General features: G+C 42.0%; 1 protein-coding gene across 3 annotated transcripts in view; it reads right to left on the bottom strand.

Annotated features, from left to right (window-relative positions):
* The window catches only part of LOC133557236 (serine/arginine repetitive matrix protein 2-like), a 94,241-nt gene that overhangs the window by 27,192 nt on the left and 51,053 nt on the right, over nt 1–15,996 (bottom strand). For all 3 annotated transcript variants that reach the window (XM_061907550.1, XM_061907551.1, XM_061907549.1), the window contains 2 exons: nt 12,374–13,265; nt 4,361–4,507 (listed from right to left, as the gene is read on the bottom strand). In XM_061907550.1, coding sequence (XP_061763534.1) covers nt 4,361–4,507; nt 12,374–13,265 — 1,039 coding nt within the window. The remainder of the gene's footprint in view (nt 1–4,360; nt 4,508–12,373; nt 13,266–15,996) is intronic.

The following is a 15,996-nucleotide window of genomic DNA, read 5'->3' as shown; positions in this document are numbered from 1 at the left end:
ATCGATTTTTCCCCACACCCCTAATATATATATATATATATATATATATATATATATATATATATATATATATATATATATATATATATATATATATATATATATATATATACATTTATATATATATATATATATATATATATATATACATATATGTAGGTGTGGGAAAAATCCCAAGACTACTTCATCTCTACAGAACTGTTTCATGAGGGGTTCCCTCAATCATCAGGAGATTTCCTGATGTAAGCCAGCCATGAAAATCACTCACGACCGCCAGACAATTCTGAATGTGGATAGATCGGGCCGTTTTGGACTGAATGAGGCGTGCTTGCTAGACCGGCTAGCTAGCATGGGAATACTTTGCCGGCTACATCCAGCGGCCTGTGAAGCAGCGGAGTATATGTGTTGTCTGTCTATTTATGAATAATGCAGACCAGGAGTGTTGGCTGAGTTCTTAACGTTTGCTTTCAGAGCGTGCATATCACAACATACAAGATGCCGTCATGGCGACACAACCTATACCGGGCTACCGCGCATGCTCCTCACTCCTGTTGCATGCTGGGTAGGGTAGTTCTTTTTTTCCCTGGCTCATAACATCACAATATAGTACCATGTATATGATGCCTTCAGTTTATCAAAGCACCAAGCAAACAATCGGAAAATTCCCATCATATCAATTCCTAGATATGGTCATAATTATTTTAAGTGCACTACGCAGAATAAACACAACATTAATAATATTGCTACTACGGATAATTTGATGAAAAATTCCCTAAAACAGCCCACTACCTATAATATAGGTTTTTTAAACATAAGAGCCTGATAAAAAAAAATGTTTCTGCTGTTACCTCAGAAATTGCCTGTTCAGATGTTATGATTGTGGCTCAGAGATTTGTATGTAGATTATATTTATTTTCCATAACAAACAGGATAACTTAAATACCCTGGCAGTGGCAATAAGCTTAAATGTTTGTATTTACATTTTTTGGAGTTGATTTTCATAAAATATGCTATTTAACTGCTACTGTTTAACAAGGACTGATTTAAATTGTGTTTGCACAACAAATGTTTTGGCACTACCACTACTTTTGAATTCATTATTGGGCTTTGCGTATACAATGCAGTTAATCGCGATTAATCAGAGAAATAGTGCGATTAACTTCGATTAAAATTTTTAATCGTCGCCCACCCCTAATATATATATATATATATATATATATATATATATATATATATATATATATACATACATATATATATATATATATATATATATATATATATATATATATATATATACATATTTCATACACATATCAAAATATATTTTCTTTTTACTGTATTTTTGTATGTAAAAAATATATTTTTAATTCTCCGACTATCAGGTACTGTTAAACTCACTAAAACACTAGCCACACAATAGAAAGATAAGGGATTTCCCAGAATTATCCTAGTAAATGTGCCTAAAAACATCGGATTCCGTCCCAATGCAATCAGGTTTTTTTTTTTTTTTGTAGTCCGTCGCTATCAATATCCTCAAACACAAATCTTTCATCCTCGCTCAAATTAATGGGGAAATTGTCGTTTTCTCAGCCCGAATAGCACTTTTTTTTGGAGGCTCCCATTAAAGGGGAACATTATCACAATTTCAAAAGGGTTAAAAACAATAAAAATCGGTTCCAAGTGGCTTGTTTTAATTGTCGAAGTTTTTAAAAAATGTTTACACCTCCTGGAATATCCCTTAAAAAAGCTTTAAAGTTCTTGATTTTCGCCATTTCCCAGTGACGTCATACAGTGCTGCCGATACAAACAACATGGCGGTTACCACAGCAAGATATAGCGACGTTAGCTCGGATTCAGACTCGGATTTCAGCGGTTTAAGCGATTCAACAGATTACGCATGTATTGAAACAGATGGTCGGAGTATGGAGGCAGATAGCGAAAACGAAATAGAAGAAGAAATTGAAGCTATTGAGCGAATAGCTATTGACGCTATTCGGCCATAGCGTGGGTGTACCTAATGAAGTGGCCCATAGCATGGCTGCCTTATTAGCATCGCCGGTAAAAATGTGCGGACCAAACGATCAGGACTTTCGCATCTTGTGACACTGGAGCAACTTAAATCCGTCGATTGGTAAGTGTTTGTTTCGCATTAAATGTGGGTTATTTAGTTTCAAATGTAAATACAGCTTGCGTAAATAGCATGTTAGCATCGATTAGCGTAGCATGCTAGCATCAATTAGCTGGCAGTCATGCTGCGACCAAATATGTCTGATTAGCACATAAGTCAACAACATCAACAAAACTCACCTTTGTGATTTAGTCGACTTAATGGTTGCAAATGCATCTGCAGGTTATCCATACATCTCTGTGCCATGTCTGTCTTAGCATCGTCGGTAAAATATGAAGACACTTTGGTACATTCAATGGGGGTCTGGCGGCAGATTTCTTGCCAGTGGTGCAACTTGAATCCCTCCCTGTTAGTGTTGTTACACCCTCCGACAAGGCATGATGTCTCCAAGGTTCCAAAAAAATAGTCGAAAAAACGGAAAATAACAGAGCTGAGACCCGGTGTTTGTAATGTGAAAATGAAAATGGCGGCTGTGTTACCTCGGCGACGTCACGTTCTGACGTCATCGCTAAAAGACCGATAGACAGAAAGGCGTTTAATTTGCCAAAATTCACCCATTTAGAGTTCGGAAATCGGTTAAAAAATATACATAGCATAGCTCGGTTGGTAGAGCGGCCGTGCCAGCAACTTGAGGGTTGCAGGTTCGATTCCCGCTTCCGCCATCCTAGTCACTGCCGTTGTGTCCTTGGGCAAGACACTTTACCCACCTGCTCCCAGTGCCACCCACACTGGTTTAAATGTAACTTAGATATTGGGTGTCACTATGTAAAGCGCTTTGAGTCACTAGAGAAAAGCGCTATATAAATATAACTCATTTCACTTCACTTCTGCACCATCAAGTTATATATTGACGCTTACATAGGTCTGGTGATAATGTCCCCTTTTAAAATCAATTTAAATATGTGAGGAGCCATCAACATGTGACGTCATCGTCCGCGACTTCCGGTACAGGCAGGGCTTTCCTCTTAGCACCGAAAGTTGCGAACTTTATCGTGGATGTTCTCTACTAAATCCTTTCAGCAAAAATACAGCAATATCGCAAAATTATCAAGTATGACACATAAAATGGACCTGCTATCCCCTTTTAAATAAAAAAAATCTAATTTCCGCTGTGAACGGGACTCTCGCTGCTAAGTCTCACCTTAAAACTCATCTGTATACTCTAGCCTTTAAATAGACCTCCTTTTTAGACCAGTTGATCTGCCGCTTCTTTTCTTTCTCCTATGTCCGGTCCGATGACCATGGATGAAGTACTGGCTGTCCAAAGTCGAGACCCAGGATGGACCGCTCGTCGGGACCCAGGATGGACCGCTCGCCTGTATCGGTTGGGGACATCTCTACGCTGCTGATCCGCTTGAGATGGTTTCCTGTGGACGGGACTCTCGCTGCTGTCTTGGATCCGCTTGAACTGAACTCTCGCGGCTGTGTTGGAGCCACTATGGATTGAACTTTCACAGTATCATGTTAGACCCGCTCGACATCCATTGCTTTCGGTCCCCTAGAGAGGGGGGGTTGCCCACATCTGAGGTCCTCTCCAAGGTTTCTCATAGTCAGCATTGTCACTGGCGTCCCACTGGATGTGAATTCTCCCTGCCCACTGGGTGTGAGTTTTCCTTGCCCTTTTGTGGGTTCTTCCGAGGATGTTGTAGTCGTAATGATTTGTGCAGTCCTTTGAGACATTTGTGATTTGGGGCTATATAAATAAACATTGATTGATTGATTGACTGTGTTGGATCCGCTTTGGACTGGACTCTCGTGACTGTGTTGGATCCATTATGGATTGAACTTTCACAGTATCATGTTAGACCCGCTCGACATCCATTGCTTTCCTCCTCTCCAAGGTTTCTCGTAGTCATCATTGTCACCGACGTCCCACTGGGTGTGAGTTTTTCCTTGCCCTTATGTGGGCCTACCGAGGATGTCGTGGTGGTTTGTGCAGCCCTTTGAGACACTAGTGATTTAGGGCTATATAAGTAAACATTGATTGATTGATTGATTGATTTCAGTAGGCCTTTAGAAGAGCTGTTCAAATGACTCGACTCGTTCGCAAAGTTCACATCTCTCCTCGTTTTCCACCTCGCATTTGACGGGCGTGTCGGCGAAACGGGAGGGGGATTCAATCAAAAGTGTGCTCCTGGAAGCAAAGTGTGGAGCTTGCAACATTTTTCAGGTAATTGTGAAGAGAGATCAATGGCAATGATAATTACATCACCGGCCGGGTAATAATACCTGGATTTCCCTGGAGGGAGGCTGCGGATTCACCCTCCAAATTGCGGTGTGATGTTTTCTTCTGACTAAGCTGCCGCTGGAGTTTGATGTTTGCGATGATGGCGGCTGCGTTGAGGGCCAGGACGTCCTCTGGGGACTGATGAGGCTCTGCGACACAACACCACAATAAACACTCACACTAATGCCTCGCTTTTTAAATTACGCTGTTTTCCGGGCTAATGAATTGATCATAGTGGTTATGTGAAGAGCCATGAAAGAATATTTCATCACGGCCGTCGGGAATGAAGAAAAACTCACTGCCGCGGCTCGTTTTGCATAATCAAAGAGATTTGTTAGCGTGCGGACATCATGCCAACTTATCAGCTCCCGGCGGACCGGCGCCGCAAAAGCAAAGACTGAGATCGGTGAAAGTAGCAATATTTGGAATTTTAACATCGCTCTTGTGCATTATGCAGTGTTTCCAGCATGAATGCTAACTGCGCTAAGCTAAAACCTCACCTCAAGGTTCCCCTATTATGCAATAGTCACTTTTTAACAAGGTGCTAAATTGTTGTGTACCGTTCCGATATTGATATCGGATATTAAAGTTCAAGTTAAAGTACCCATGATTGTCACACACACACTAGATATGGCGAAATTATGCTCTGCATTTGACCCATTAGCCTATATCTCCCCCTGGGAGGTGAGGGGAGCAGTGAGCAGCAGCGGGGGCCACGCCTGGGAATAATTTTTGGTGATTTACCCCCCAATTCCAACCTTAGATTCTAAGTGCCAAACAGGGAGGCAATATGTCCCATTTTTATAGTCTATATCAGTGGTCCCCAACCACCGGGCCGTGGCCCGATTGGTACCGGGCCGCAGAAGAATTTTTAATTAATTTTTATTAAAAAAATAAATATATAAAAATATATATATTATTTTTTTTTTTTTTCAAATCAACATAAAAAACACAATATACACTTACATTTAGTGCACCAACCATAAAAACCTCCCCTTTTCGTGACAAAAACGTCCCTTTTTCATGACAAAGAAAAAAGAAAAAAGAAAAAAAGAAAAAAGCCAGCATAAATAGCATGTTAGCATCGATTAGCGTAGCATGTTAGCATCGATTAGCTGGCAGTCATGCTGCGACCAAATATGTCTGATTAGCACATAAGTCGACAACATCAACAAAACTCACCTTTGTGATTTCGTTGACTTAATCGTAATTAATTTTTATTAAAAAAAAATAAAAATAAATTTTTTATTATTTTTTAATTTTTTATTAAATCAACATAAAAAACACAATGTACACTTACATTTAGTGCACCAACCACAAAAACCTCCCTTTTTCGTGACAAAGAAAAAAGAAAAAAAAAAAAAAGGACCCCCCCCGCATCAAATGTGGGTATATAGTTTCAAATTTACATGCAGCTAGCATAAATAGCATGTTAGCAATGATTAGCGTAGCATGTTAGCATCGATTAGCTGGCAGTCATGCTGCGACCAAATATGTCTGATTAGCACATAAGTCGACAACATCAACAAAACTCACCTTTGAGATTTCGTTGACTTAATCGTAATTAATTTTTATAAAAAAAAAAAAATATATATATATTTTTTTATTTTTTTATTAAATCAACATAAAAAACACAATATACAGTTACATTTAGTGCACCAACCATAAAAACCTCCCCTTTTCGTGACAAAAACGTCCCTTTTTCATGACAAAGAAAAAAGAAAAAAGAAAAAAAGAAAAAAGCCAGCATAAATAGCATGTTAGCATCGATTAGCGTAGCATGTTAGCATCGATTAGCTGGCAGTCATGCTGCGACCAAATATGTCTGATTAGCACATAAGTCGACAACATCAACAAAACTCACCTTTGTGATTTCGTTGACTTAATCGTAATTAATTTTTATAAAAAAAAAAAATAATAATAAAAAATGTTATTATTTTTTTTATTTTTTATTAAATCAACATAAAAAACACAATTTACACTTACATTTAGTGCACCAACCACAAAAAAACTCCCTTTTTCGTGACAAAAACGTCCCTTTTTCATGACAAAGAAAAAAGAAGAAAAAAAAAGGACCCCCCGCATTAAATGTGGGTATATAGTTTCAAATTTACATACAGCTAGCATAAATAGCATGTTAGCATCGATTAGCGTAGCATGTTAGCATCGATTAGCTGGCAGTCATGCTGCGACCAAATATGTCTGATTAGCACATAAGTCGACAACATCAACAAAACTCACCTTTGTGATTTCGTTGACTTAATCGTAATTAATTTTTATTAAAAAAATAAAAAATAAAAATATGTTTTTGGGTTTTTTTTATTAAATCAACATAAAAAACACAATATACACTTACATTTAGTGCACCAACCACAAAAACCTCCCTTTTTCGTGACAAAAACGTCCCTTTTTCATGACAAAGAAAAAAGAAAAAAAAAAAAAGGACCCCCCCAACCCCCCCCCCCCCCCCCCCGCATTAAATGTGTGTATATAGTTTCAAATTTACATACAGCTAGCATAAATAGCATGTTAGCATCGATTAGCGTAGCATGTTAGCATCAATTAGCTGGCAGTCATGCTGCGACCAAATATGTCTGATTAGCACATAAGTCGACAACATCAACAAAACTCACCTTTGTGATTTCGTTGACTTAATCGTAATTATTTTTTATTAAGTCTTTTTTTTAATTTTTTTTTTAAATCAACATAAAAAACACAATATACACTTACATTTAGTGCACCAACCACAAAAACCTCCCTTTTTCGTGACAAAAACGTCCCTTTTTCATGACAAAGAAAAAAGAAAAAAAAGAAAACAACATATGCTGCCATCTAAGCGCCGTCTTTTTCATGGACGCCCCTGCTTATTTCAGCAAGACAATGCCAAGCCACATTCAGCATGTGTTACAACAGCGTGGTTTCGTAAAAAAACAGTGCGGGTACTTTCCTGGCCCGCCTGTCTCCCATGGAAAATGTGTGCCGCATTATGAAGCGTAAAATACGACAGCGGAGACCCCGGACTGTTGAACGACTGAAGCTCTACATAAAACAAGAATGGGAAAGAAATCCACTTTCAAAGCTTCAACAATTAGTTTCCTCAGTTCCCAAACGTTTATTGAGTGTTGTTAAAAGAAAAGGTGATGTAACACAGTGGTGAACATGCCCTTTCCCAACTACTTTGGCACGTGTTGCAGCCATGAAATTCAAAGGTAATTATTACTTGCAAAAAAAACAAAGTTTATGAGTTTGAACATCAAATATGTTGTCTTTGTAGTGCATTCAATCGAATATGGGTTGAAAATGATTTGCAAATCATTGTATTCTGTTTATATTTACATCTAATACGGAAAAAGCAGTTTATCAACAACACCCAGAAATGCCGCCGGCTTCTCTGGGCCCGAGATCATCTAAGATGGACTGATGCAAAGTATAAAAGTGTTCTGTGGTCTGACAAGTCCACATTTCAAATTGTTTTTGGAAACTTTTGGACATCAAGTCCTCTGGAACAAAGAGGAAAAGAACCATTGTTATAGGCGGGAAGTTGAAAAGCCAGCATGTGTGATGGTATGGGGGTGCATTATTGCCCAAGGCATGGGTAACTTACACATCTGGGAAGGCACCATTCATGCTGAAAGGTTTTGGAACAACATATGTTGTCATGTAGATTTAAAAAAAAAAATTTTTTTTTACCTTTAGGGCTCCTGGGGACCATGAAGGGTGTAAGTCATTAAAATGTTTAAAACAAGTCACATCATTATTATTATTTTTTTTTTCATTATTTAATGCTTACAGTAAATCTCTGCAGTATACCAACTTCAGGTTGATATGAAGTAAAAAAATTAAAAAAAAAAAAAAAAAAGGCTTTATGCCTTTTCTGTCAAAGACAATTTTGTTTTTCATAATAAAAGCGTAATATGCAGTATTTCCCCCACTGCCCCAAAACATTCAGAAAGCAATGTTTGATGTGAAGTAATTAAAGCCTTAAAAAGATCAATAATGCAGGACACCATTGATTTTAACTATTACTATATAATTATTATTTTTGAGTAATCACAGTGAAAAGGTGAATAAAATCCCATTAAAAATATTTGGGATCCAAAAGAATAAAGTGATACATTTTTTATGAATTTCTTTTTACTTTCAACATTTAAGTTACAAGGATCAACTTCAGACATATCTCTCAATTTTACGTTTTAACTACTATTTTTTTTTTTTTTTTATGCTCTTTTGTCCAAGAAAACATTGACGTTTTTGTATGGCGACCACACAAAATATATGCACGATTTTGCACATAAAACATTTTAAGGTGAAATATTTGAAATAATTGAAGCCTTGGATAGGTCAATAATTTTGTTATAACATTACGTATAAAATACTACACGGTCTAGCTCCATCCTATCTTGCCGATTGTATTGTACCATATGTCCCGGCAAGAAATCTGCCTTCAAAGGACTCCGGCTTATTAGTGATTCCCAAAGCCCCCAAAAAAGTCTGCGGGCTATAGAGCGTTTTCATTTCGGGCTCCAGTACTCTGGAATGCCCTCCCGGTAAAAGTTCGAGATGCCACCTCAGTAGAAGCATTTAAGTCTCACCTTTGTATACTCTAGCCTTTAAATAGACTCCCTTTTTAGACCAGTTGATCTGCCGTTTCTTTTCTTTTTCTCCTATGTCCCACTCTCCTTTGTGGAGGGGGTCCGGTCCGGTCCGATCCGGTGGCCATGTACTGCTTGCCTGTGTATCGGCTGGGGACATATCTGCACTGCTGATCCGCCTCCGCTTGGGATGGTTTCCCGCTGGCTCCGCTGTGAACGGGACTCTCGCTGCTGTGTTGGATCCGCTTTGGACTGGACTCTTGCGACTCCTCTCCAAAGGTTCTCATAGTCATCATTGTCACCGACGTCCCACTGGGTGTGAGTTTTTCCTTGCCCTTATGTGGGCCTACCGAGGATGTGGTAGTGGTTTGTGCAGCCCTTTGAGACACTAGTGATTTAGGGCTATATAAGTAAACATTGATTGATTGATTGATTGAATTTTTGGAGCAATGGCTAAAAAAGAATAGTAAAGATAGACAAAAGAAAAAAAAAAGAGCTTGCATGGCAGCTTTGTGTCAACTTTGCAACTTTTTTCTGGTTAATTTCACCTCATTCCACTTTTTTAATGTTTTTATTTTTTTTATCTCGCTGCTGTGTTGGATCCGCTTTGGACTGGACTCTCGCGACTGTGTTGGATCCATTATGGATTGAACTTTCACAGTATCATGTTAGACCCGCTCGACATCCGTTGCTTTCGTCCTCTCCAAGGTTTCTCATAGTCATCATTGTCACCGACGTCCCACTGGGTGTGAGTTTTTCCTTGCCCTTATGTGGGCCTACCGAGGATGTGGTAGTGGTTTGTGCAGCCCTTTGAGACACTAGTGATTTAGGGCTATATAAGTAAACATTGATTGATTGATTGATCTATCATGGACGCCCCTGCTTATTTCAGCAAGACAATGCCAAACCACGTGTTACAACAGCTTGGCTTCAAAGTAAAAGAGTGCGGGTATTAAACTGGCCTGCCTGTAGTCCAGACTTGTCTCCTGTTGAAAATTTGTGGCTCTTTATGAAGCCTAAAATACCACATCGGAGACCCCGGACTGTTGAACAACTTAATCTGTACATCAAGCAAGAATGGGAAAGAATTACCCCTGAAAAGCTTACAAAATTAGTCTCCTCAGTTCCCAAACGTTTACTGAGTGTTTATTATAAATAAAAGGCCATGTAACACAGTGGTAAAAATGCCACCGTGCCAACTGTTTTGCGATTTGTTGCTGCCATTAAATTCTAAGTTAATGATTATTTGCAAAAATTGGATTAAGTTTCTCAGGTCCAACATTAAATATCTTGTCTTTGAATATAAGTTGAAAAGGATTTGCAAATCATTGAATTCTGTTTTTATTTACCATTTACACAACGTGCCAACTTCACTGGTTTTGGCTTTTGTCAATAGGTTAGTGTTTTTAATACCTCGCATTTTTTAACTATCCATCTCCATCCATCCATCCATCCATCTTCTTCCGCTTATCCGAGGTCGGGTCGCAGGGGCAACAGCCTAAGCAGGGAAGCCCAGACTTCCCTCTCCCCAGCCACTTCGTCCAGCTCTTCCCGGGGGATCCCGAGGCGTTCCCAGGCCAGCCGGGAGACATAGTCTTCCCAACGTGTCCTGGGTCTTCCCCGTGGCCTCCTACCGGTTGGACGTGCCCTAAACACCTCCCTAGGGAGGCGTTCGGGTGGCATCCTGACCAGATGCCCGAACCACCTCATCTGGCTCCTCTCCATGTGGAGGAGCACTTTGAGTTCCTCCCGGATGGCAGAGCTTCTCACCCTATCTCTAAGGGCGGAGGAAACTCATTTGGGCCGCTTGTACCCGTGATCTTGTCCTTTCGGTCATGACCCAAAGCTCATGACCATAGGTGAGGATGGGAACGTAGATCGACCGGTAAATTGAGAGCTTTGCCTTCCGGCTCAGCTCCTTCTTCACCACAACAGATCGGTACAACGTCCGCATTACTGAAGACGCCGCACCGATCCGCCTGTCAATCTCACGATCCACTCTTCCCTCACTCGTGAACAAGACTCCTAGGTACTTGAACTCCTCCACTTGGGGCAGGGTCTCCTCCCCAACCCGGAGATGGCATTCCACCCTTTTTCCGGGCGAGAACCATGGACTCGGACTTGGAGGTGCTGATTCTCATTCCGGTCGCTTCGCACTCGGCTGCGAACCGATCCAGCGAGAGCTGAAGATCCCGGTCGGATGAAGCCATCAGGACCACATCATCTGCAAAAAGCAGAGACCTAATCCCGCGGCCACCAAACCGGAACCCCTCAACGCCTTGACTGCGCCTAGAAATTCTGTCCATAAAAGTTATGAACAGAATGGGTGACAAAGGACAGCCTTGGCGGAGTCCAACCCTCACTGGAAATGTGTTCGACTCACTGCCAGCAATGCGGACCAAGCTCTGACACTGATCATACAGGGAGCGGACCGCCACAATAAGACAGTCCGGTACCCCATACTCTCTGAGCACTCCCCACAGGACTTCCCGAGGGACACGGTCGAATGCCTTCTCCAAGTCCACAAAGCACATGTAGACTGGTTGGGCAAACTCCCATGCACCCTCAAGAACCCTGCCGAGAGTATAGAGCTGGTCCACAGTTCCACGACCAGGACGAAAACCACACTGTTCCTCTTGAATCCGAGGTTCGACTATCCGGCGTAGCCTCCTCTCCAGTACACCTGAATAAACCTTACCGGGAAGGCTGAGGAGTGTGATCCCACCATAGTTGGAACACACCCTCTGGTCCCCCTTCTTAAAGAGAGTTAATGATTATTTGCAAAAATTGGATTAAGTTTCTCAGGTCCAACATTAAATATCTTGTCTTTGAATATAAGTTGAAGCAGCAGCGGCTTTACTTTGAGTTCCTCCCGGATGACAGAGCTTCTCACCCTATCTCTAAGGGAGAGACCCGAACTCATTTGGGCCGCTTGTACCCGTGATCTTATCCTTTCGGTCATGACCCAAAGCTCATGACCATAGGTGAGGATGGGAACGTAGATCGACCGGTAAATTGAGAGCTTTGCCTTCCGGCTCAGCTCCTTCTTCACCACAACGGATCGATACAGCGTCCGCATTACTGAAGACGCCGCACCGATCCGCCTGTCGATCTCACGATCCACTCCATTTTTTAACTAGTTTAAAAAAATTGTACGTTTATTAACTGTTTTTTCCTTAGCAAATAGTCTAACCGAGCATTGAGGCCGTTATTGAATGTGAGCAGAAAAATAAATACCGTCAGTTGTGTTTGTGTCGCTGGGACTGAAATCACAGCAGATATCAAAGGCTTTGGGTTAAAATCCAAATCATGTTGATCCATAAGATAAGGAAGAGAAAGAGTAGTAAGGGTTTGTGTATTTTTTTAGACACTTTCCAAGCTGCAGATGGCGGACATGAAGTGGTGACAGGAAGACAAACCTACCGGGAGTCTGAATGAGCGTGAGACACGGAGACGACCTCCTCCACTCGTCTTTCCTCAGCTTCCGGCCGTCTCCTGCACCTTTCGCCGGGCCCAGGGGGTTCCAGTTGGCGGGGTTGCGTTGCCCCGCCTCCTGAGGGAGCCCCAAGCTCCATTTCCTGACAGCCGGCGGCGGGACGGACTCCTCGCTTGGCTTGTCGCCGAGCGGGAAGACATCGCCGTGACAGCTCAGCGGTCTCTTGGGTTTTTGTCCAGGGAGCTCCGAAGGAGGAGGGACGAGAAGTCTCAGAACCTCTGGATTAGTTTCGAGGTGGCGTCCTTGACTCCGTGACGCATCTGCGTCCTCCGGTTGCTTAGCTGGACTGTAGCTCCCCTTGTGCTCGGTGACTTTAATGATGGCGGCCTTTCTCCGGTGGACCACCGTGTCCGCAGAAGCCGGACGGGGGCTGAGCGTGGTCCTCTGCTCGACCACTTTGACGATGGTGGGCTTCCTCTGGAACCCAACGGAGGTTTGGTCCATGGGCTCCCCGGGCGAAGATTGGCGGTCGTACGTGGTGAGACTGGAAGATCTGACCACTTTCCTGCTGGAGATGGTGATGGAGGAGAAGCCCACTTTGTTGCGGGGGACGAGGGTGGTGGCGGCGGAGCTGGTCTGGATGTGCGAGGGTTGAAGGCTGTTACGCCTTGGCGGCTGGGCCGGCGGCATCACCGGATGCCCGCTGCTCGCCCTGCGCAGGGGGACAAACAGCTTGAACTCGGATTTTGCCTGAGGACTACGCTCAGGGGGTTCTTTCCGACTGTGGGGAGGTTCCGAGGACCGGTTACTATTCCAGCTTCTTCTCAGAGCATGCCAAATTCTGGGTTTTTCGGACTCACAGCTCCGTTTATCCGGCACCTGTGAAGCACAGTGGGGGTGTTAATGGTCCTCCCTTGTCTTGACGGCTTAGGCCGCTAACGATTATTAGCTTCAACCACAAACAGAACAAGGCGTCAATTGCTGAGAGGCTATTTCCAAAACTCAGACTTCAGGGTTGGGAAATAAAACCTCACACTGCTTGATCACATTTAGGTCAAGGGGTTCTTAAACTTTTTGACCAAGGGGCCCAACTTTTCCGCTACACTCAAATATCAGCACCAGCATCTTACTCTTGATTTTAATCGTATTCAGTAAACATATCTAACCTGCTTACAGTTTAACCATGATTTCATTTACTTGGACCCCGACTTAAACAAGTTGAAAAACGTATTCGGGTGTTACCATTTAGTGGTCAATTGTACGGAATATGTACTGCACTGTGCAATCTACTAATTAAAGATTCAATCAATCAATCACTAACAGGATCAACTTTACTATGCTTAAAGTCCGTTTCCATAGTTATTAGCTATCGTGCTCAAGGTGCATATTTTCTATCTGTGCAAGGACAAAACTTCTTGTCTGAGAGGTGGCGTCAGCCGCAGATGTTATCTTTGTTTTAGCCCACTAACAGCCAAGGACTTTAAGGACCTTTAACGAAGATAAGACGACAGCAAAAAGACGAAGCAGAAACAAGGAAATCACAAGGCCCAGCACATTACGTCACATTTTGTGCGTACTGGACCTGCTTTGCATAATATATGCGACCTCTCCTTTTAGAGGCGGCCTCAGTGATGGTGACTATTGAACGGCTGAATAAATAGAGAGACGCGAGAGCTGAACCTTAGAGCGTAGGGCGAGACTGTGACTAAGTGTGCAGCTCCATGCGTTCTCCTCATGAGTTAAATTGAACTCTGTCTCTGCATGGTTCCTTGCTTCTTCTCTGTTTAATAGATGTCATAAGTGTTTGAACCTGACACGTGATCATTTAGGTCAGGGTGTTCTTAAACTTTTTGACCAAGGGGCCCAACTTTTCCCCTACACTCAAATATCAGCACCAGCAGCTTACTCCTGCTTTTAATCATATTCAGTAAACATATCTAACTTACTTACAGTTTAACAGCATGAACTTTGTCAAATAATATGAATCCATGTGTGTAAGAATAATCATGTATGTATATTATCAGACAAATTTAGTTTACTTAAAGTCTGTTGCTATAGTTATTAGCTATTGTGCTCAGGCTGCATTTTTTTATATCTGTGCAAGGACAAACCTTCTTGTCTGAGGGGTGCTTTTTTTCTTTGTTTTAGCCCGCTAACAGCCAAGGACTTCAAGGACCTCAACAAAGATGAGACGACAGCACAAAGACGAAGCAGAAACAAGGAAATCACAAAGGCCCAGCACATTCCATCACATATTGTGCGTACTGGACCTGCTTTGCATAATATATGTGACCACTCCTTTTAGAGGCGGCCTCAGTGATGTTGACAATGGAACTCTGAATAAAAAAAGGGACGCGGGAACTGAACCTTAGAGCGTAGGGTGAGACTGTGACTAAGTGTGCAGCTCCATGCGTTCTCCTCATGAGCAAAATTTAACTCTGTCTCTGCATGGTTCCTTGCTTCTTGTCTGTTTAATAGATGTCATCAGTGTTTGAACCTGGCAATGTGTTAATCACGAAGATGATTATCAAGGCTTAGGTCATGGAGACAAATATAAGTACTAATCCAATATAAGAAGGAACTCATAAATAACTGATGAACTATACATTTATATACAATTAGGCAGTGCTAAAATAAATACATACTTACTAAGTTGATAACCCATCTATCCAATTTTCTACCGCTTGTCCCTTTCGAGGTCGCGAGGGGTTGCTGGAGCCTATCCCAGCTGCACACGGGCGGGAGGCGGGGTACACCCAGGACAAGTCGCCACCTCATCACAGGGCCAACACAAATAGACAACATTAACACTTACATTCACACACTGGGGCCAATTTAGTGTTGCCAATCAACCTATCCCCAGGTGCATGTCTTTGGAGGTGGGAGGAAGCCGGAGTACCCATAGGGAACCTACGCCGTCACGGGGAGAACATGCAAACTCCACACAGAAAGAGCCCAGGATCGAACACAGGACCTTTGTATTGTGAAGCACATGTACTAACCCCTGTTCCACCATGCTGCCCTAACAATAATATGTTTCTCAATAAAATTAAAATGGAAATTAAAATCCAGCTTCACCACTTTAGTCATATTTTTTGCACTTGAGAAACTTCTCTATGACTAAAGTTCTTCTGTTTCTTTGATATTGTCATGACTGCCACAAGTGGTGGGAAAGTGTATTACAACTTTTTGGCGGCCCTCTTTTGGGCGCTCATGGCCCAACAATGCGTAAGATACACTGTACCAGACCGTTTTAAGATAGGTGTTTTATTGTTAGTCCGGAAGTAATGTTTCAAACGGAAAATGAATGGCAATACATAAACAAGTAACTAAAAAAAAAACATTACTTATCTCGCTCAATTGCCTCACTTAGTAGCTTGCTATTTTACGTGGTTATTTGTGTCGTCCATATTATTATTTTGCTAAAATAGAGCAATCGCCTATACAACCCTCTGTTTGTTTGAGATTGTCATTACTGCCACAAGTGGTGAAAAAGTGTATTACAACTGAGTACCAGAGCTGACAGAGATATTTTTTGGTGACCCTCTAGGGCAGACCTGGGCAAATTAAGGGCCGGGGGCCGTACGCTTTTCAATCTGGACCCCCGGAC

This window comes from Nerophis ophidion, linkage group LG08 (genome assembly GCF_033978795.1).
Source record: "Nerophis ophidion isolate RoL-2023_Sa linkage group LG08, RoL_Noph_v1.0, whole genome shotgun sequence".
NCBI classification, from domain to species: Eukaryota; Metazoa; Chordata; class Actinopteri; order Syngnathiformes; family Syngnathidae; genus Nerophis; species Nerophis ophidion.
The sequence above is the reverse complement of the archived record's forward strand: the minus strand, read 5'-3'. Positions and strand labels throughout refer to the sequence as shown.